Source organism: Macrotis lagotis, chromosome 7 (genome assembly GCF_037893015.1).
Source record: "Macrotis lagotis isolate mMagLag1 chromosome 7, bilby.v1.9.chrom.fasta, whole genome shotgun sequence".
In the NCBI taxonomy this organism is placed as follows: Eukaryota; Metazoa; Chordata; class Mammalia; order Peramelemorphia; family Peramelidae; genus Macrotis; species Macrotis lagotis.
In genome coordinates this window covers 69,394,623-69,418,134 of record NC_133664.1, presented here as the reverse complement: position 1 = coordinate 69,418,134, position 23,512 = coordinate 69,394,623, and the positions used below count along the sequence as shown (strand labels likewise).

At 38.4% G+C, this 23,512-nt stretch overlaps 1 protein-coding gene across 18 annotated transcripts in view; it reads right to left on the bottom strand.

Moving 5' to 3' along the window:
- SVIL (supervillin) overlaps positions 1-23,512 on the bottom strand; it is a 179,887-nt gene that overhangs the window by 142,529 nt on the left and 13,846 nt on the right. For 4 of the 18 annotated variants that reach the window (XM_074193074.1, XM_074193075.1, XM_074193073.1 and 1 more), the window contains exon 1: positions 15,501-22,424. The exons of 1 other annotated variant lie outside the window; for it this stretch is intronic. In XM_074193074.1, coding sequence (XP_074049175.1) covers positions 15,501-15,813 — 313 coding nt within the window. In that variant the 5' untranslated portion in view covers positions 15,814-22,424. Of the gene's footprint in view, positions 1-15,500; positions 22,427-23,512 lie in introns of those variants that run through there. 13 more of the 18 variants (XM_074193066.1, XM_074193067.1, XM_074193072.1 and 10 more) reach the window with 8 other exon arrangements.

Sequence of the window (23,512 nt, the reverse complement as noted above, 5' to 3'; positions counted from 1 at the left end):
ATACAGATTCAGAGGTCTAGAGCTAGAAGGAACTTCTATCTAGCTGGTCCATCTCCCTTAGAGATGAAGAAATTGAGGGACAGAGAAGTTGGGTGATTTGCCCAAGATCACACAGCTTTAGAGGTGGGAAGTGGAAGCCAGATCCTCTGGCTCCAGGGACCTTTCTTTCTTCCCAGTGTTCCCAGCTGCTGTCCATACCTAAATATGTCCAGTCCCAATAATAGGACTCAAAGTGACTAATTTCAATAAAGGAAAGTACTTTAATCAGATGACATGCTGTAGTCACAAAAGTGGCTAGAACAAAGAGTGAGGACTCGCAGTCTTGGGCAAAACCAGCACAAGGGGAAGAGAGTCTTTGGCCAAGCATCCAGACTCTGTCACTGTCACATGGCTGTAATCATGTCTCTCCTCAATGATTCAAGTTAGAGAAACCAAGTTGGTGTTTTATATTTGTATCACTAATATCTACCCAGAGCCAAGAATGATGCACTATTCTTTAAATAACAATTTGATTCTGCAAAACAGAGCAGGATGCCGGAGAAGGGTTATGGAGTCAGCTCTTGGAGCTGGGCACAGGACCCAGAAATTCATGTTTATTCGGACAGTCAGAATATATAGTCTCAGTACCTTGATAAAATAGATCTTTCCAGTATGCCTGCTCTAAAACTAGCATTCCATCAAGGTAACCTCTGTCCCCAGTCAGAATAATGACATTTAATCTCTCTCTCTCTCTCTCTCTCTCTCTCTCTCTCTCTCTCTCTCTCTCTCTCTCTCTCTCTCTCCTTCTTTTATCATCATCTCCAATGATGAACTTCTGCAGACATATCATCCCCATGTCATAATCTATTCAGGGTGAAAAACAAAAGTAGACTTGGCCGTTCCCAATTTGTTCTGTTGTCTCCTGCCCTGAAGTTCTGCCTTCAGTTGGAACAATAAAAAAAAGCAAGGTAAGAAAACTGGCCAATACTGTTGCCCCAGGATCTAGCAATAAGTAAATTAGGGTCTGCCAAAAAACGCCTGAAATTGAGAACATTCTTTCATTTCTTCTCATGAAGGCCTAAAACAATAGTTTTAAAAAAAAATCAGAATAATCAGTAACTTCGTTGAAGGTAAATTTAAGCTGACTGTAGGATGAGACACAATTGAAACAATATTCCCATTGCATACTTCTAGTGACAGCTTTGGAACATGAGATCATGCTCATACTAGCCCAGCCAAAGTTTAACCAAAACAATGCTATCTGCAGTTGCCTTGAGGCATCTTCATCCCAGAAAGTTCTCCTCTCCTGTCTCCACCCCAAACCCTCCCTCAGAAGCTAACTTCTTCATGAGGACATGCATTTTTTGAGCAATCTTCGCAAGCCAATCTGTCACTCTTTAGTTCCATAAATAATCGATGATGCTGATTTGGCAGGAATACTTCTCTTCCATCTGGGCTTTGGCCTGTGTTTGGATCACCTAAGACAGAACCAACCATGTGACAGACAAATCTTGGCATGGGCAGAAAAGCAGTGGCCTCTTTCCTGTGATCAGAATCACCTGCTCTGTACCAAACTGGGCAAATCTCTCTCATTTTTCAGGTGATGTCCAAGGATGCTCTCCCTCACAACTAGAAGGGAAAATGAAACAAGACCAAAATGCCAAACCCATCTTGGGAGGACAACAGGATCTAAAGAGAAGGGGAAAGTGGTCCTTCCTCTGCCATGCTTATTTCACCAGGTACCTTCACTTCAGAATAGCAGAGGGTAGAAAGGAGGGAAAGGGAGAACAGCAATGGTCATGATCCTCTGTGTACTGTGATGACCCAGTGCACCTTGCAAGGAGAAACTGCAGGCCAAGACACTGGCTAACAGCTGCTTTTTCCACCCCTTCTCCTGCCTGGAAGAAATCAGAATACATTCTTCATCAGGAAATTTGGTTTTGTTGTTTTTGGTCCCCCCCCACACACCTTTCTTTTTGTTTTAAAAAAGTATGTTCCAGGCCCTCAGGGGAAGTAAGACAACAGCTCAAATCCAGGAAGAGGTCAGATAAAGGAGATTGGATGTTCTTGTCAAATACAAGAACTTTGGCTGCAGTCCTTTTAATGATTCATGGTAAGTCTGAAAGATGTTCTTCCAGGATGTTAAGGAAGGACAAATCAACCTAAATGAATGGAAAACTAAGATGGGAATGGGAGGAACACAGAGACCATGAACTATGAGCCATGAATACAACCAACCTGATCTAAAAGGTAGCTATTACCTCCTTACCCAAGAAGGTCAACATCTAAGAATGCAGCCTGAGCAACTTATACCAGTCACTGCCTAGGAATGCAAGTAAAAAATGCCGGGCTATTGGGACCCAACTTGAAATTTGGGATTGCCTTTCTTTGTATCACCTAAAGCTGAACATACCTATCATATAATAGGTACTTTAAAAATGCTTACTCACTTGGGGAAACATAAGAATTTCAAGATGTGGTTTCTGAGCCCCTGTGAGTGATATTTAGGAAATTACGAAAAACAAGAGAAGTACCACAATTTTAGAAAAGCAAGTATCCTAAATTTTTTTTTAAAAGGAAGAGAGAACAGTCTGCAAACTACACATTGGATAATAGGATCCAAAAGGATTTTGACAGCTCTTTCAGTACTGGGCTGACTCTAATAAGACAACGGCTGACTCTAATAAGCCAACTTTATCTGACTCAAAAAAAAAAAATCCCCAACTTAGCCAGTCTAACACAAGGTAGGCATGGTTAAATAGGAGTGGTATAGTTTTAGGGAACTGCACATTCCATGAGTTGCCAGTCAAACAAACTAATGCAATCTCAGGATATAATAAGAAAGTATTTAATATATAATGAATCAAGTATAAGTCAAGTATTATTCTTATAAAACTCCCCACCACCAATAAAAGGAAATATCACCCCGCAATCATGGAGATACACATTCTAGGTTCAAATTATAAGTGAAACACCTTTCACTGAGCACCATTTAGTGTTTAAATAATTGAATTCCCTCCAGGCCATATTTTAAAAGCCATCTAAGGTTGAATCCAGCTTTATAATGTTATAGTGGAGGTGCCAATATATTTCCAATCCCCAGATGATGGGCTAATTAGTTCTAGAAATCTGAGACCATGAAATTTCAGTATGACCAAAACATTTCAACACTTTCTGGAAATCTGCTTAATATGATTTATTTCTTCCTTTAAAAAAAATCTCATTGATGAAGGGGTGCATAAGATTTCTATTTTGTTGAGATTCTGTTTCCAGGACATGTTATTAGAATCAAACAAGTTTCCAATCCAAAGAAAATCACTAATGGCACTCATACAAATTAGTTTCTAGAGAAAAGATATAAAAAACAATTCCTTAGGAGTTTTACCAGTTCAAGGTCTGCTTTCCAGAATGCCAGATGCTCTGTTTTCATCTAAAGCCCCTTGAGCCCAGGGCCTGACTCCTTTATTTCTTTCATGGTGTGTCCACATCTAGCACAAGGAGGCAATTAATAAATGCTTACTAACCAAAGTGATGGTGAGGTGCAAAAGTGAAGCTGAGGTAAGCCAATAAGGTAAGACTTAAGGAGTGAAAATGAGTTACACTGAGCAAAGCAATCAACCTTCCTGGTCCCAGCAAGGCCAGTCTTAACTCCATTCACTGACAATGAAATAAAAGAGGTTGCTTATTTCTGATTCCAGATCACCCCAGCACACATAATTGATTGATTGAGTCTATACAGTTACTCAGTTACAGATCATCCAGGCCTTTTCTCTCTCCCTTACTGTCTACTTTTTGCCACCAGGTCTGGGAGTCAGGAAGACTCATCTTCATGAGTTCAAATTCAGCCCCTGAAATACTAGCTATATGACCCTGGACAAATCATTTAACCTTATCTGCCTCCATTTCTTCATCTGTAAAATGATCTGGTGAAGGAAATGGCAAACCACTCCAGTATCACTGCCAAGAAAACTCTAAATGGAGGTCACAGAGTTGGAAATCACTTTTGCTATCTTCATAATTGGTTAAAAGTTCTCCAGAATCAAGCTGATTCTATGAATAAAATTAGTTAAACACCTGTATCACTAGACCAGCTACCAATCAAGTCTATTCTTCAAAAAAGTCCTTATATTCAATCCCCTTTCCCACAAGGGATCTATTTGTCACTAGCAAGAAGTGGTGCAGTGGATAGAAAACCTGCCCGAGTTCAAATCTGGCCTCAGACACTTAATAATGACCTAACAAGTCACTTAACCCCATTGCCTTGCAAAAATCCTCCTCCCCCCAAAAAAGAAGTAAGGGAAAACATTTCCCAAATTTCTCAACTTATGGACTCATTGCACATACTCCATTTAACAGAAAATTTGTATAACCAAAGAGGCTAGAGACCAAGAAAATAATGAGCTCTGGTCTGAGCACCATTTCAAGCTCTGGTCTTGGACATATTTGTCCTCCACTGTCCCATCTGCTATATCCAAGAGGAAGATGGTTTCTCCTGAGCCTCTGCAGCTGCAGCCACCAAAAGCTTTTAACATCATTATCATATCTGGAAACAAACAGTGATGTGCTCATACAGGACCAAGGCACAAACAAATGGGCTGTGGACATGGTGTCAGGCCCTTGCTGGTTATACAAGCAAAAACTTGTGACATTGGAAACAGCACAAGTTAATGAATCTGTAATGGATCTAATTTTAAACCGTAAAGCTATCCAACTTGTATGACTACTAATATTTAAAAACGGAATCTTCTAAGAAATAACATAAACACATAAACACTTGTGCTTAAAGTCAATTCATCCCCACTGAGTTCCCAGTTCCCAACAAGTCTGACAAGTGGAGGTTTAACCATATCACAGCACGCTCTCTAAGTGAGCTTTGGATTGAGAGATGGCTGCACAGAAACAAGTTGCAGTGAGGCGTTAGGAGCAGGCTGATTTCCTCAATTAGATTCAGTCTTAACTTTTATCAAGGGACTGGGAATGCAAATGACATTGTTTCTCTTGCACACCTGTCACACACATGTGAATTCATTTATAGTCAACAGCTCTTTGGCACTCTGCTTCCACAGAGGAGAGGAATACTTGGGCTAAGATGAAAAAAAGAAAGTTGAATCATACTACTTTTTTTGGAAAGACTCCGAAGATGAAAGACTTTGTATAAAGTAGGGAGAAATCAAGCATGGGACTAAGTAAATAAGATATCTGCTCAAATGGAGGATTTAAAATAGAAATGATAAAGTAGTTTAAGAATTCCTCTATGAAGCCACAGGTGCTCAAAGGAGCACATTTCAAACAGCTCAGAGTTCCAGATGAAAACACACATACACACACCCCCCAAAAGAGACAAACCATCTTTCACAGACAGATGGTTGAATCACATTTCATTGCCTGTCATTTTAAAATATACAAAGTGTTCATATTAACTGAATGAAGAAATTGGTATAGAAATAACTAGAGGGAATCTTCCCCTCTGAAAAAGAGGCATGCCACATTTCATTATAAAATTATGCATTTTGGTTCTATTCAGATTATAGTTTAAACAAAATACATATTGAAAAGGAAGTTTAATGGGCAGCTATAGCTTATGTTTTCAAATGACCTCACTGTTATTCTTGGATTTTATTCCTTGAACATTAAATAAGAAAACTGCATTAACTCTGTAAAACTGCATTACTAGCTCATCATACAAAAACCCTGGGCTCAGACTCAGAGAGTGTGGTCCTGCAGTTTTGGAGCAGCTGAATTTGTGCTTTCTCCGAAAGGACACTTAGCAGTTCAGTTCACATACTTGCCTTGCAAGGGCTCCTGTCCAATGAGAGTGGACATTACTTGGAGCAGACTTCACCCTTGGTGTAGGATACTAATGACTGCAGTGTTAAAGCAGTGCAGAGAGGATGAAACCAGTGGTATAGAACCTAGGCTGGCTAGAAAATCAGACCTGGGGCAAAAAAAAAAATCTCTTTTCTCTGATTACTACACCCATCTACAAATACCTCCTTCACTCCCCCTTGGTGCTGCAGAACATGCATCGACCAAAGATTCTGGGAGGTGTCATGAAAGAGTTTATATTATAAACCCCAGAATCAGCCAAACCTAGTACTTGAGGTCTCCAAGCAGAGTCAGGGACCTAGTCCCATTAGAGAATTATTTCTGCTCACTATTCTCTCCCATGTCTCAAGCTGTGAACTCCTTGGGGAAAGTCTAACATGTCTTCTCTACCTGTGTCCCCATTGCTAAGCACAAGTCTAACACAAAGCAAGCTCTTCTAAATGCTTTTTCACTAAACAATAATAATTTATTAACACCTGCTTTGTATTAGGCTCAGGAGAAACCAAGCAAGGCAAAAACCATCTCTGCCCCTCAAGGAATTCTCACTTTAATGGGGGAGACACACATACAAATAACTATGTACAAACTGGACGTATATAGGAAAAATTGGAGGTAAACTCTAAGGAAGGTCATTAACATTAAGGGAGACCAGGAAAAGCTTCTTGCAAAAGAAGGTGAGATTATAACTCAGATTTGAAGAAAGCCAAGCTTCATTCATTCATTCATTCATTCATTATCTGAAAACCTTTAGACCTTCCACTAGGAGAGAGCAGAAAAAGAGGCAAATCTGAGAAAGAATTCTGTATTCCCAAGCCCTGCTCCCAACATCCTACTCTACTCCTCTGGACGAGTGGGTTGCTTCATACTTTACTGTTAGCTTCTCCAGACCTCTTTCCAGGTGATACCTTCTATTAGTAGAAAGTCTTTCTTTCCCAATGTCCTGCTTCCTACCAATTAGGTCATGGGCTGGTATAGTTCTGGTAAAGGCAAGTGAGTAGGCTGCCTTGCACAGCACACCCCTCACCATAATACACAACACTGCACAAGTCATGCCACCAATCACCTGGGTGGCTGTCATGGTCCTCTTTGATACAGAAGGACAATGAGCCATAGAAGGCCTTTCTTTCCCAATCCACATCTCTACTGATCAACACCATCTTTGCAGTCTTGACTTAAATGGGTAAAGTCCATAAAGACTTTACTTATCACCCCATCAAGAAATGGTGTCTGTCCTGGGAAACAAGGTGGAACAGAGAGAATATTGGATTTGGAGTCAGGACAACTCTCAGTCACTTGCTACCTGTGGAATCATGGATAAATCACTCACCCTCTGCCTCAGTTTCCTCAACTGTAAAATAGACTGGCTTGCAGGTTACTGTGAGGATCAAATGAGATAATAATTTTTAAGATATTAGCAGAATGGCTTATAAAGTGCCTTTTTTCCCCTTCCTATATATCACTTTGCCCATGCCTCTCTCATGAACTTGATTAAGATTTTTTTCCCTCTATCTCTCTCCTACTAACTGTAAGCTCTTTGAGGGCAAGAATTAAGTGGTATTCCACACTTAAGTGTCCTTCCACGGTGCTTAGTAAAGTCCTTCACATAGCAGTTCTAGGTAATTATTTGTGAAAAGACTGAAGGGTCTTTCATATGGACTTTGACCACCCTCTGTCCATCTGGTCCTTGTGTTCTCACGGTTTCTGTTCCTATGTCTGGCCCCTAATCCACTTCAACAGAGATCCTTTGGTTTTGACATACCCTTATGCTCCAGGTTAGTTCTCTTCCAAGAAACTTTCAACCTGTTTCCACTCATGGCCACGAAGGAGAAGCACAAATGACAATAATAAGAAATGACACGTATGCAGTGCTGTCAAGTTTTCAAGGAGCTTACCTATATTATCTCACTTGAGCTTGACAATGGACCTGAGAAGCAGATGGTTGAAATGCTACCTCATCTTACTTCCCAACTTGGTTCCAGCCCATTTTTGACATGACTCCTTTCTCAATCCCCATCCTCATCAATCTCTAATCCTCATCTACCCCAAAGGAGCATATTGATATACATGGGCTCTTCAAGATAGGAACTTCTTCATTTCAGCATTCTCACATCTGGTGCATTATACAAGCTTAGCTTCCACACTGATTTAGGGCTTAGCACAGTAACTGCCCATTGACTAGAGAGGTCAGGTCACACACAATGGGGGACTTTGAACCCATGTCTTTCTGACCAGTATTCTATCTGTTCAACATCTCTGAAGACTACTCTGGTCTATTTCACTGCAAGTCATATTTTCTGCATAAAGGGCCACTTCTATCTGCATTTGTGTCTCTATTTCCTTCTATATTTAACCCTTTTGTCTCCTGAATCTCCAACAAATGGAATCCCAGACACTTCTGAAACCACTGCCACTGAAACCACTCCACAAGAAACACAGTTATTCCCTCTACTGTGTTTCAAGTCAATAAGCATTTATTAGTATTCTATTATGCAGTAAGCCCTGTATGAATGGCTGAGGTTACCAAAAAAGCCAAAAAACCAGTCCAGGATCCCAAGAAGCTCTCCTACTGGGGGAGACAACATGGAAACAACTATATACAAATAAGATCTAGAAAGATTCAACTGGAGATGATCTCAGAGAGCAGGCAGCAAATCTTTCCTTTTGTAGAAAAGCTCTGAAGGATGGACAACTGATCTGATGGAGCAGGAGTACATTGTAGATAAGAAACTGGGGTCTCTTTCATCTTTGGCAGGGCTGGGAGAATGACATCTATTCTTGTTAAAAATAGAAACAAGGGGCGGCTAGGTGGTGCAGTGGATAGAGCACCCACCCTGGAGTCAGGAGCACCTGAGTTCAAATCCAGCTCAGATACTTAATTACCTAGCTGTGTAGCCTTGGGCAAGCCACTTAACCCCATTGCCATTTTTCAAACAAGTTGCCATTTTTCAACCTCTACTTTTGCAATACCAATGAGGAAAGGAAAGGAACTTTTTGCCATGTACTATGGACATCTTTGGGCAGTTTAGAGATCAGGTGGGCTTTGAGAATTGGACAATCATGAAAATCTTGAAGAGAAAAAAGAGGGAAATTGGAATTAAAAAAACAACAACAACCTATTCGGGATATTACTGCCCCAAATTTATCAGCTCTGCATTGATTCCCACAGACTGATTGGGGCATTAAGGTTTTCTTAGAACTGTATCCTCAAGGTTGCCTGAAGGTACAGAGCTTTCCCATGGCCAAGGCATGATAGGAAGAAAGGGAATATACAGGTAAGACACCAAGGTTACAACCTACCAATTAGAGACCTGGAGCTGTCACTAATAGCAAATAGCTTACTATTTTTCTCATATTTTCCTAGCATGGAAATATTGGTGGCAACAATTACAATTACACAGACTCAAGAATCTCTTTCTTTTCAGGTCTCTTTACAAGTATAATATATATCTTTCCCTCCAATGGATAGTTCAAACATTGGCAGGTTTTGTGTCTTTGGTTATCCTAGGGAAATCAATACTCTGCTTTTATCTATTAACAAATCAGGAGAGAATCTGTTTTGACCCCAAGAGGCCTGTACATACCTAGGGAGCAGATAAGGTAATCAGAGCCAAGGTCTCCAGGGAACCCATTATTCTATGTGAAAATAAGTAAGTACTCACTAGATACTGGGACCTTATTTTCTCATTTCTCCCCTATGTTTAAACCATTCGTTAAGCAGAAATTTTATAGCTCCTTGCAATTCTTCATCCCATAGTTGGTCTTTTGTAGATTATTAAGTAAATAATTCAACATAATGACTTCAGCACTTGATAGCAGTAATATAAATGGAATAATTTCCTCTGAGAACCAAGAGTGTGTGACTGCTGAATCATTTGCAAACTATTAGTAATTTCCCATACTAGAGATGTGGTAGATTTGCAATCCCCTAAATTCCCTCTTTCCACACTGATTTAACAGAGTTTATAGCTCAAAAGAAAAGCTTAGTACTTTAATTTCTATTAAAATATACACAGAAAAATTAAAGGGTTGTCTTGGTTTTCAAAAATATAATTTATATGATTCATATTGACTATAGGTGGGAAATCCTTTTAAAAACCAAATACTTATGTACTTCCTTTCCATTTTGGTGAAAATCATGCCTTTAAGCATTAATCAAAAATGGTGCTTTCTCTTCACGGATTGAAGGGAGAAGATGTGGAAAGTGTAAAGATGTCGAATCCAAAGAGCAACCCAACTTTTGTTCTTACTGCCCAAAGCTTGTCAGCTCTGCATCGATTCCCACGGATTGGTTGGGATTGTATTCCTAATTAGGTGGTACAGTGGATAAATCACCAGCCCTGGAGTCAGGAGTACCTGGGTTCAAATCCGGTCTCAGACACTTAATAATTACCTAGCTCTGTGGCCTTGGGCAAGTCACTTAACCCCATTTGCCTTGCAAAAACCTAAAAAGAAAAAAACAAAACTTTATTGGTTTGGGGGTAGCTAGGTGGTGTAGTGTATAGAGCACCGGCCCTGGAGTCAGGAGGACCTGAGTTCAAATTCAGCCTGGAACACTTAATAATTGCCTAGCTGTGTGACCTTGGGCAAGTCACTTAATCCCATTGCTGGAAATAAATCTTTTTAAAAAAAATTTAGCTTAATAAAAAACTTATTGGTTTTGCCTATTCTTATCTCCCCAAAGGAACAAAATTTGAAGTGTCTCAGCATGATTTATTTACATAGTAAAACCAAAATGTTTCTATAGGAGCATGTTTTTGCCTGGAATATTCTGTGATCTTTAAAAAACGTTTGCATCTTTTCAACAAAATACTAAGTTCTTTTTTTTGGCTATACTACTAGGGATAGCCAAGGCCCACAATTCCACCATCATCATCTTTTGATCATATTAACTAGGCTCATCATCTTGTAGCTCAGTGGCATGTGAGACAAGCTAAAGTATAGTTATTATTATTAAAAACATTAGAGCTAGGAAACCTGGCTCTTAGTCCTGATGCTGTTTCTTAACTAGATGTACAATCACCAAGTCTTAGGACTTGGTCAGACTTCATCTGAAAAATGAGCAGTTTAAACTAAATTGCTTTCCTAAGGATACTATTTGTATGTTGAAATTTTTTCTCTCAGACCTCATTCTTCCCCAAACCTGAATAATATGAAAGAAAAGATTCGTAACAGTGACCCAAGAGTTTTCTCAATGCAATAACTACTTTTCTTGATTTCACTCTCCTGCTCACATTCATTTAATTGACCCTTGTCAGCTTTGTCAAAGGCAGACAGAGGACTCAAGGCAATGCTGAGGGTTTAGATCTGCTATGAAAGTGACAGCTTGGACATCCCCTGTCCAACTCCATGACCCAGGGCAAGTCATTTGATCTCTCTGAACCTCACTTTCCTCCTCCTTTGACTTCTTTAGCACTTCATTAAGACCAGAAAGCCAGGTTTTCCCATCTGGAATCAACAAGTCTTCATTTAACTCCTTTACCACTGGCCAATACAATGGCACAAAGGTCTGGGCACTTGGCTCAAGGAATTCTCATGATGAATGTTGGATAAATTATTTGCCATCTGTAACTGCCCACTGCCAAAGAAAACTCTCGACTGTCTTATTAAAAAAAAGAGGTTCTACTGGAATGAAAATTTTATTTCTTCCTTTGGGGACTGACTAGGCAGCCAAACTATTAGATGCTGGTTTCTCAATGAGGGATAGACCTAATTTCAAAGCAGTCAACAGTTCCCCTGGGCCACTCTAAGATATTTTGGGGGTTCCTCTAAGAAACTGCTTAGAACATTTTCTAAAACAGTAAAAATTATTCCAGAATTGGTTGGTGACCAACCCTTCCTAGTGTTATCAGGGAAATGGGATGCCCCATATTGGAATGACAGGCAGATAGGTGATGTAGTGGTGAGAGCACCAGGTCTGGAGTGAGGAAGGCCTGAATTCAAATCCAGCCTCAGAAACTTAGTAGCTCTGTGACCCTGGGCAAGTCACTTAATCCTGTTTACCTCAATTTCTTCATTTGAAAAATGAACTAGAGAAAGAAATGATAAACCACTCCAATATTTTTGCCAAAAAAAAAAAACCCAAGTGGGGACATAAACAAAGCATTTATGACACAAGGTTTATAAAACCTCCTGTTACTTCATTTGACTGAAAACAATTGAACAACAACAACAATGGAATGCAGTGCTTAAAGGAATTAGGAAATAAAAGTTTCTTAGATGACTACTTTGTGTAAAGGGCTAATTAATCCCTTTACAAATATTCTCTTGTTTAACAGAGTCCTGTAGTCATCATCCCAAGTTACCACAAGGGCATTCTAGTATCCAATGCAGCAGCTCCCAAACTTTCTTATTTCTGGAATCCTAAACATTATTACATTATTACTGATCTACAATTACCATAGTAAAAATTAAAATACTTTTATAGGACTTAGAAATAGTTCTGACTGTACAGCCCCCACCACCACCAGGGGTCCCCAGTCCCCACTGTAAGAACTACTTTGACTTGAAATGAGATGATGGGACTGAATCCAGACTTTGCTCATTACCTATGTAAACCTGGGCAAGTCACTTACCTTAGAAGGCCTCAGAGATTAGATTAAATGACTTTCCACCCAGAGTCTGTATAGCCTTACACTGCTATTTCCCTTACAGCTAGGGTCTTTCATGCTCAAAGTTCAAGCTTTATACAAAATAAATGCTCTACAGCTTTAGAGAAGGTATGGGGAGGATGAATTGGGAGATCCTAGCAGATAGGGAAAGGAGGTAAACCAGGAAAGGCTCCACATAAGAAGGGAAGATGTGAACTGGTGAGCAATCTACTTAGGCAAGTACACAAAGATACTTCATGTAGGCTGCAATTTACTTCTTATAAGTTAGTAAGATTGTGCTCTCTGGAGGTTTGTGGGCTTCAGGAAAAATGAGAATCTATTTGGTTTATTATATAAGCTTTGACCATAAAATTGTCATAGTTTTGAAGCCTTTATGGGACATCACTAGATTGCAGTTTAAAAAAAAAAGGTAGTTTTAGAAATTTTCTCTTTAGGTCTAAAGATGGCTTAAGTTCTCAAAATAAATTCCAGCAATGAAAAAGATCTTCATTAATAAAATTAACACAATACACTTGAGCAGGAAACAGTCTTATCTTCCTTCCACCTTTAAAAAAGCTCCAGTTAATACAGACCAAGAATCCAGGACATAAGTTGATGATTCTTCAAGTCCAGGCCTGGGTCATGCTGTTTGCCAGGTGCTAAAAGTTTATTACCATGGGACCAAGGAAGCAAAAACTGTTTATCTCTTATAACCAAAACATGCATTATAACCGCATATAGCAAACCTTCAAAATACAAAAGAAGATAAAGCCTTCACATATCAGGACTCCTTTGGCACTTGGAGCTATACAAAATAGAATGCAAATACAGGAAAGGTAAGCTTCCAGACTTTTCCCTATTCTAGAAATTCTTGCTCAAACTAATGGAGAAAGAAAAGGAAAAGAAGGGGGAGAAAGAACAGGTGGAGGGGGGATTGGGGCTGAGGAAGAAAATTTCACTTGGTTTCAGCTTCAAGTATTAGTCTAACTTTCTGGATCATAAATTTGCTTTTCCACCTATTAGCAATTAAACCCTACACTAAGAGCAGAAAGGAGTCTGTCCTGGAAAGAAACAGACTTCTTACAGCTGTCCTGAGAGCTTCTAACCAGATTCATCTTATGAACTCTTCACTCCTCTGCCATCACCTGCTGGGTTACAGAAGGGGTGATAACTACGGAGTTGATCGTGTCTCCAATAACTAGAATTCAGAGTAGCCACCCTCCCCCATCCCCCAATCCCCCATTCCCTTCTCCAGCAATTCAGAGGATGGAGGATGAATCCTCTTCACAGGATCATAGATATGGAGTCAAAAGGTCACCCAGTCCAGTTCCCTTATTTTATAGTCAAGGAAACTGAGGTCCAGATGAGTTGGACAATTTACCCAAAGTCACACAAATATTATATAGCAGAGCATGGATCTGAACCCATTTCTTGTGATTCCAAGAGGTCTTTGCATTAAATCACATTGACTCCTTTCAGGAGAATACCTCTTGGAAGAGTACAATATACAATATATAGTTTTTTAAGCCCCCCAGAAGTTTGAACTTTTATTTCCCAACCACCTATCTGTGAGGAGCTGGTCCTAAGACATTCCAATCTGCCATACCCTCAATGTTGACACCCCTCTCACCCTCCTTGACCCAGAATTCATCCCTGCCTTCCTGCCAATCTCCCTTTCCCTTTTTACCCTCTTCATCAGATGGTCTCTCTTAGCCTCATCCCTGTTAGAGAGAACCCAGAATCTCCACTCCTAAATCTTCTCTCCCTTCCCCAAATTGGTTGGGTGCTCTAGTGGGGGCAGAAATCCAATGTATCCCAAGGATACAGACATTGCCTGCAATAGAATTCTCCTTCACGTGGTATCTTACCTAAGGATGAGCAACTTGAAAGCAGAAACTCTTTTCTTTTTCACTTTGCACATAAGTATTAAACAAACCTTTTTTTTCCTCTCATTTATCCATTTGTTCAACATTTAATCCCAGTCTCAGAGATATTCAAAATTCAGGAAGACAGCTTCCCTTATTGGTTACAAATGAAAATTCAGGTGCAGTTAGGAAATACAGATAATGTACAGTCCTTAATTTCTTTCATAATTTGCTGAGCCTGCCAGACCTTAGGCAGCTCCCCTGCCAAAATGATTGTTGTCAGCCCACAGGAACTAGACTTATGATAAATATTTATGATCAGGGTCAACAGCTTTTACTCTTTAGCAGTTAAATTTTAAAACAAAGGAGCTTTGAACCGAGATGATGTGCTTGCAGTCACTGCCAGTGTTTAAAGCCTCAAAAACCCAGTCACATATTCACAGCTACCACTGACAGGCCCCAGAAATTCCCATGAATCACATGTGAATTTAGGTCCGGAAGTTCATTTTGTTCTGGCATGCAATAAGTCCACAAACAAAAAAAGGAATAAGTGAGCAAACAAGGAAAAAAACAAATGAAATGGATGAGTATAAGTAAATAAATAAATGAATGAATGAATAATAAATGAAAGGATAGACAGACAGACAAACAGACAAATAAATATGCAAATCAAATAAGGAATCCTTGCGGAGTGGGGGTGGGGGAATTGTAACATTTCTAAATATAAAGTGGAGATAGTGAGCACCACAGCAGAAGCTGATATCTGATTTTAATTCTTACTCAACTAAAATTAAACCAGCAAGCCATTCTTCATGATTGGTGACCTAAAGCATTGATAATTTTCAGAGAACAACATCAATTCATATTTACAGTTCTGTATTCTTATTTTTTTATTTCAAAATAAAGAAAAGTATTTTTAGTCAAATTTTCTTATCTAACCTTCTGTGTAAAAATCTGTCCTTCAATCTTCAATGATTTAAACTAGCATGGAGAGAGAGCTTTAGTCAACAAGTAGCTAAATTACTCCCTCCCTCTCTCTTTTAGATTTAATCCTAGTCCCTCTGCCTCTCCCTCTGTCTTCCTATTTTTTACTCAGTTTCTCTCTCTCTCTCTCTCTCTCTCTCTCTCTCTCTCTCTCTCTCTCTCTCTCTCTCTCATAAAAGCTACCAGAACTAGAGTTAGAGCCTTTTAAATTACCCCATCCATTCTTACTTTAGCACACATTAGATTAAGGAAAACTTACATATATTGATGGGTAGAGAACTCAGAAGATGACTAAAGGTGGGAGCAAAGAGAAAAAAAGAAAAAATACAGAAGGGGAGAGGGAAAATCAGGAAGAGAAAGATATAAAAGATAGGAAGAAATGAGAAAATAGGAGAAATCATGGCAAAAAGATGGGGAAAAGCAAGAAAACAGTAGAAGAGAGGGAAAAGGGAAAAGGGTAGAGAATGAGGGGGAAGACTTTCCTTTATATAGTTTCTATATATATAATCTATGCACACACCCCTTCTAAAAAGCCCAAATAAGGTTAGGAGGAAATGCAGATGGGTAGTCATCACAACTGATTATTTTTAAAATATCCATTGACTCAGTAGCTCAGCTGGACTGTTTTTTTTTTTGGTTTTTTTTTAGAGAGTGATTCAATCTTATTTAGTATATTCAGTTACTCCTTATGAAAGTGTTCAATAGTGAAGGATGACTTTTTACCACTTGTATACTGCTCAGGACAACTTAAGGAAGTCTAATATATGCTTTCCATAAGAAAGATAAGCCCCATTTTGTTCCTAGGATGAAAATTTAGATGTTGTAACTGGAGTTCATAGAATTCTAGAATTTTATTTTATTCCATTAGAGTAATAATTATATTTTATTCTATTCTATTATATAGTTAAGTTGTTTTGCCTTTTTTGAGACCACAAAAGGGGCAGGAATTCATCTAAACAGAACAACATAGGAGGACTAAATTTAAGACTATAAATTCTCTAAGGTAATTTAAGGTTCTAAGAATTTATTACTGCTCAACATAGAATATAAATCCATCAAATGACAAAACAAATGACCCTGTGCATTATAAAGGGTTCTTTGGATTTTCCTATATTTTTGTATGGTTTTATTCCTTATTTTTTTAATAATTTTTTTTCTTTTTTGGTTTTTGCAAGGCAATGGGGTTATGTGACTTGCCCAAAGTGACCCAGCTAGGTAATTAATAAGTGCCTGAGATCACATTTCAACTCAGGTCCTCCTGACTCCAGGGACTGTATTCTATCCACTGGGCCACCTAGCTGCCCCTATGCTTTTTTTTGAGGCAAGGCAGTGGGGTTAAGTGACTTGCCCAAGGTCACACAGCTAAGTATTAAGTGTCTGAAGGTGAATTTGAACTCACATCCTCCTGAGCAAATCAATTGGGTTGATGACCCTTACCGGCAATCTCTCATGGGTCTATGAATCTTTGCCACCTGTCTACCCAGCTTTCCAGCAGAGTAGGAGCTAGACTTCCTCTTATGGCATTTTCCATTGGCACCAGTTCCAATAGCACCATATGTCTCTGGCCCAACCATGAGAACACACATCTTTTCCTAATGGGGATTTGAATCTCAGCTCTGCTTACTTAGCTCCTGTGAAACAGTTCTCTGTGTACCAGTTTCCTTATCCATAAAATGAGGAGATTTACCTTCCAGTTCTAAACTTATAGAACTATGATCTGATGTCTTTAAGACAACTAACTCAGGAGAAGAACTGATGAGAACTCACCTTAAACAGCCTGCCTGGCTTGATCCCTCATCCACTCTAAATACTCCAATATAGTTCTCAAATCTTACAAGCCTTTAGGTAATTTAGTCTTGTTATAACTTCAAATGAATCTATAATAATGTCAACACACCTGTTCAAATTCATTTGTAATTGGAAAATTAGTTTTATGCTTCATAAAGATGACTGGGATCTAGCCTAGTCCAAAGAGCAATGGAGTTAAGAGATCTGTGTTTCAATACTAGTTCTGCCACTGACTATGATTATTTGTTGTACAGTCATTTCGGCAGTTGTGTCGGACTCTTCGTGACCCCATTTGTGTTTGTTTTGGAAAATATACTGGAGTGATTTGTCACTTCCTTCTCCAGTTCATTTTATATCTGAGGAACTGAAGCAAAGTTGAGTGACTTGACCAGGGTCTTACAGCTGCTAAGTGTCAGAGGTCAGAGTTGAACTCAAGAAGATGAGTCTTTCTGACTCCTCCTCACATCACTCGGCTGCCTCTGACTGAAAGCCTCTGAGCCTCAGTTTTCCTCAACCACAAATTAGGGATGATGATAGTGATGAGAATTCTTATAATAAAACTTTCACTTCTGTATCATAAGATCACCTAGAACTGACCTTAAGGTCGGTTAGTCCATAAACAGATTAAGTTCTTACTTTCCAGACATTGTGCTAAGTCTGATTCCCTCATTTTATAAATAAGGAAACTAAGGCTGAGCAAGGTTATGGAATAATCCATGTCTTTGACAGGACTCAGACTCAGTCCAGTGCTCTATCCACAAGCCCACCTAACTACTTCTGGGGAAATGAAATGAAAAGTGCTCTGGAAACCTTATAAGAACTGTAGAAATGGAACATGATTCTACTGAGAAGATAATATGCCTATATGGTCATGTTTTCTTTGGCCAGAGGCCACCCACCTTCAAATCACTTAATGCTAAAAAAAATAAGGGACCTCAAATATCATCTAATTCAATCTCTGTTTTCAGAAACTAAAAGAAAGGTGTGAAATGATTTGCACCAAAGGCATTCAAGCTCAGTAGCAACATGTGCCCATGTTAGAAATAGGTCCTCAGTCTTCTTACGGAGTGCTTTCCCCACTGGTCTACTTAGCCAAGGGACTGATCTCCCCTTCAGTGTCCATACACCCTTGGGCTCCAGACTGGATCCATTTCATCAAAAGATCACTTGAGTTTGAAGCTCAGCCCTACCACTTACTCTCTATGTATCCTTAGATCAATCACTTCACTTCTATGGGACTCAATTTCCTCATCTGTAAAGTGAGGGAGCTGCTAAAGGTTGGAATGATTCTAAGTCTACGATACTATGGTCTTCTAGGGCAAGCATTCTTAACTGGGAGTCAGGGAGTTCAGGGGGTTCCATGAACTTGGATGAGAAAAAAAATACAATTATTTTCACTGATTTTTGGTTTCTTTTGTAATTTTATATATTTTATTTTCTGTATTTATTCTGAGAAGGGGTTCGTAGGTTTCCAAGTGCCAAAGGAACCCCTGATACAAAAGAGGTTAAGAACCTCTGGGACCTAGAGCAGGATCTTTACTGGAATCCTTCCTCACAGACTCTTTCTTCCCCTTTGTGACTATCTACTTATAATTGTTCCCTGATTCATATTCTTACAATATCTGACTTTTGAAATGTACTGGCTAAAAAATTATTGGCTGCTGTCAAGTTCTCCATGAAATTTCTTGAACTCTCTTGAGAAAAGATGCTGTACAAATTCAAATAAATTCCAGATGAAATGGAACTGTCATGCAGTGAAGTATAATTTGAAGCCTTAAAAAGCCGAGTCGTCAAATTAAAAGCACCCCAAGAATTTTTTCCCCCTCAAGAATTCAATACTTTTAGTCAGAAGTCTGCAGATTAACCAACTGGATTATGTATATGTAAGCTAAAATGAACATTTGGTGGTAATCAAAACAAATATAACAATGTTAATTTTCTATTATTTTCTAGCACGCACAGTTCTTTCAGATCTACTAAACCTACTTAGTTGACTCAAGACATGAAATTTTGCAGAGAAACTTTAGAATTCAAAATATAATTTGATTTTATTATACTTTTTTTATATGGATTAACTACTGCAAAACTTTACAGACTGCTCAGATTAGTTTCTGCTAATATACTGTTGTTTTCTTTAATTTACACTGAAAAAATGACATTTAATTCTTTTTTTCAATATTTAATTTCTGAATGAGTTCCAAATTCTTTCCCTTCCCACTCCTCCCCCTTAACCCACTGAGAAGGCAACAAAACTAAAACCCATTACAAATATGTATAGACATGCAAAACAAATTTCTGTATTAGCCATTAAATCAATAAATATACTGTTAAAAAGTAACAAAATACCTAGTTAAAGTGATTCATTTGTCCCAGGCCCTACTTATAATACTCCAGTGCCTGTGGAATTGATTAGTCTAAAGGTGTTGATCAAGATTTCAATTTCATTTCCAAAATGACTTTCCTACTTTGTTGGTAGCAAATCCCAACTAAAATCCATTCTTCTACAGGAAGCTTCCCCCACTCCCTCTTAAGTCTGGTGTCTTCTGTCTCCTATTTCTCTGAATCCAGCTTGCTTTTGTAGCTATCTGTTGGACTGTTGTCTTGCTCATTCAATGGTAAATTCTTTCAGTCCCAGGATTGTCTTTGGCTCTTCTTGTATCCCCCAAGGCTTAGTATAGTGCCTATCACACTGTGAGTGATTAATAATTGTTTACTGATCAACTGACTGACTGATCTTATCTTATCCTCACATCCCTGGAAGATAGATCCAATTATTATTCCCATTTTTACAGTCAAGGAAATGAAGGCAATCAGGCAATCAGAAGTTGTGAGCTGCTTAGGATCATACATCTAGAGATCAAATTTTTACTCAGGTCTTCCTGAATCCAAATCCAGTGCTCTATTTACTGTGCCACCTTAACTACTCCCCCCCCAAAATAAATGATGGATTAATTTCTCTATCATTTCCCAATATCCCAAGAATTTCAATACTATTTTCCCATTATTTCACTTTTCTACCAATTTGAATTAAGGTATGCATCAATTACTCAACAAAAAAGTATTCAGTTTCCCCAACTCTTAATACATAATCCCTATAGATCATGAGGACCTTGTTGACATGGGGTGCTTAATTTCACCTTCCTATCTCAGCACATCTTCCCCATATTAGGTACTCAATCCGTCTTCCTTGTATTGAAGAAATCCCACTATTTATTGATTTCTCATTGCTCCTATCTTCTATATATTCAGAACAATAACCGATTTATCCAAATATTTACTTTTGTTTAGCACCCAGTTTAGTTAAACACAAGGCTGATCCCAACTCCTAGATGCTCTTTTCTCTCTTTCGAGGCATAGCTGCTTTCCAAGCTCAGCTCAAGGACCACTGCCTCTGTTAAGCCTTCTCAAATTCTCCATGCCTTTCCCTCAATCTGGAACATTCAATCTTGATTTATTGCATTCCTGTTGTTCTCCCAGGCCATAAACTCCTGGAAAGGAGGATCTCTTTGGGCTCTTCTATTTGTATCCCAATGACTGGCTTTATAAAAATACTGGTATAAAATACAAGCTTCTCAAATACACTTAGAAGACAATTGGATTCAAAACAAAAATCAAAGTCTAAATATATAAGACCATTTGTGTTATATTTATATATATTCTATACCTTTTATTTATGAATATTTATTAGATTAGAATAAAAAACACACTAGAATAGAATATCAGAATAAAAAGAAACATGCAAGTTGAATCTCTCCTTGCCAAACATGCCTCAACAGAATACTGCCTTTAATAAACATTGGGACAAAAATCAAGAAGACCTGACCCCCAGCTCTCCTCATGATAGGACAGTATACAGATGGAAAAGTGTAACATATAAGAGTGACTTCATCAACGTTTTACTCAAGATCAAGTTCAATGCCTGATAAAGTCACACACAGCTCAAATCACTCTGGTGGTTGTTGCTTCACTTCGGGCAAAGTTCCAATCTTGAATATCTTGTTGAATGTGTCTTAATTTCCTGCACTGGCAAAAGTTCATATAGAGAAACCTACTTATCCCACCCTAATCAGACAGCACTCTCTTCTTACAAAATTAGTATTAATCCAATTAGTTCTCAAAATCCAATATGCCCTTTTCATATTTGATAAGAACATGGCAAAAATGTTCTAGGGATTAATACAGCTATATTTTGGCATGAAATATGCATGTGTTACTACTAAACAGGAGACCCTAGGGCTCCAGAAATAGAATTCCAATGCTAGAAATTTTCTTAATCAAAGCAAACCTCACCAAAGAACACACTTCTGCTCACATAATGCCAAATGATGCTTCAAAAACTAGGAACTCTTCCTTTAAGATTGAGGCATTACTTCCCATTTATCATTTATTATTCCATTAATTCCATTTCCAAAGCTGACTTTTCTTTCCCAAACTACAATGTGGCAAGGACCACACTTCCCCCAACACTCAATTCCACAGTCCTTCAATGAATCGAATTCTTTAACATTTGAAAACAAAATGAGATGAAAAGATCAGGCAGATTTCCAAAGTAAATCATAGTAGGGCAATGATCAATAACCAAGGGCAAGAATGTGTTAAATCACCAGTAAGAGAAATACAAAGTAAAACAGCCTTGAAATTCTGAGAATTGTAATTTCCAAGCTGGAAGGATTTTTATCAATCTGAACCAAAGCCCCCATTTTACAGATGAGAATAATGAAACCCAGGAAACAGTAAGTGACTTGGTCAAGGTCACCTAGAGATTCGACCCAAGGTTCTTTGATCTCCGGGCCAATTCTCTTTCCACTACACCACTGGCATCCCAGAAATCAGAAATATTAAATACTGCAAGAATGTTGGCAATCTTGGCAAAACTTACACAAAAAGATAAAGAGCAAAGCAAGAAGGACTAATAGAATGATTCACACAATGGCCAAAAGGAAAAGTACAGAAAAGAATGTAGTGACCAGGCCTGACCTCAAGAGGTGGATGGTGAGACTTTTGCCTCTGACAGAAAAACCCTGTTAAACGAAGAAGTATCTATTTTAAGACAAGGTGAATGTGAAGAATTGTTTTGCTTGACTGTATACTTTATTTGTTGTAAAGGAGTGTTCTACTGGGTAGGGGAGTAATAAGAAGACACTAAAATAATTTTCTCTTCCCTATAAATATGCCTCTCAGAGATGATGAAATGACTATTAATAGTCCATTTGAATCTATTTAAAGAAACATCTCTAAAGGAAAATAAAATTTAAAAATAAAATGCAAACCATACCTCAAATAACTTATCATTACTTAATAGTAATAATCAATATTTATAGTTATACAGTTATCTTTATAAAGCAAATGATAAAGATAGGAATAATTAAGTATATATATATATATAGTATAACCAATGTATAGCTATATTTATATATTTTAAATTCTATAAAGTACTTCACAACCTTTCTCTTTTGATCTCACAACCCCACACAGAAAGTACTATTTTGCAAATGAAGAAAATGAGGCTGAACTGGCAAGTGACTTGCCCATTGTCCTCCAGACAGGCTCACAGACAGGGTTTTGGTCATTCCAACTCAGAGAAAGAACCAAACATTTTAAGCAGCTCCAGGCAGGCCCATGTTCTAAATTGGCTCAGCAACAAAACAGCCACCACCCCCCAACAATGGTAGCTTTTAGTTTGGAAACCAAAGGTAGAAAGGACATGGAACAGAAGTCCTGGAATTCTGGAATATGTGCAACTATTAAAGTTTAAACTTTCTACCAGCGATGAGGTTGTGTACCCTCAAATCAAGTATGAAATTGCAAGTGAATTCTGATGTACAGATCTAAATACTCATCATCATTATTATGACTAATTTGTTCTTCTGGGCATGTTTCACTCATTGACAAAAACAAGTTAATAAGATCCACTAGGCTGTGAGTTTATTTATAATTCTTAGATTGCAGGTTCTTAGATTGTGAGATTTCACAAGCTGGCATGCAGATAGCTTACTCATTTATCCTAAAAGGTTGTTTTTAGCAGTCTTTCTCTAGAATTGAACCCTAAAGCCCGACCAGAAGCAAACACCCTACTCCACTCCCAAACACCCCCAGGGTGTAGACTCAAAGAAGGCTAAAAGAGTTAATATATAGCATTTAAGCTCCACAGATCCTTAGAACACATGCTCAAAAGACAATAAAAATCTCTTAAGACTTAAGGGGAACATTTTTCACTTACTTCAAATTTCTGCACAATCCTTGGTCTTCTAAGTTAAAAGAGGAAAACGTAAAGACACACAAAATCTTTATCCCACCAACACACAAAAAAGTTAAATCCTCTTCATTCTATTTTTGAAGGACTCTACTCTGTTATTTCAGAATTGTTTTAACAAATTCAACTTCCAAGGGCTCGCTCTACAAGAACACAAAGTGTCGGACCGGGGAAGATGATTCACAAGAGGGTAAATTTAGCTCGGTACTTTCCAATAGGCATGTATGGGG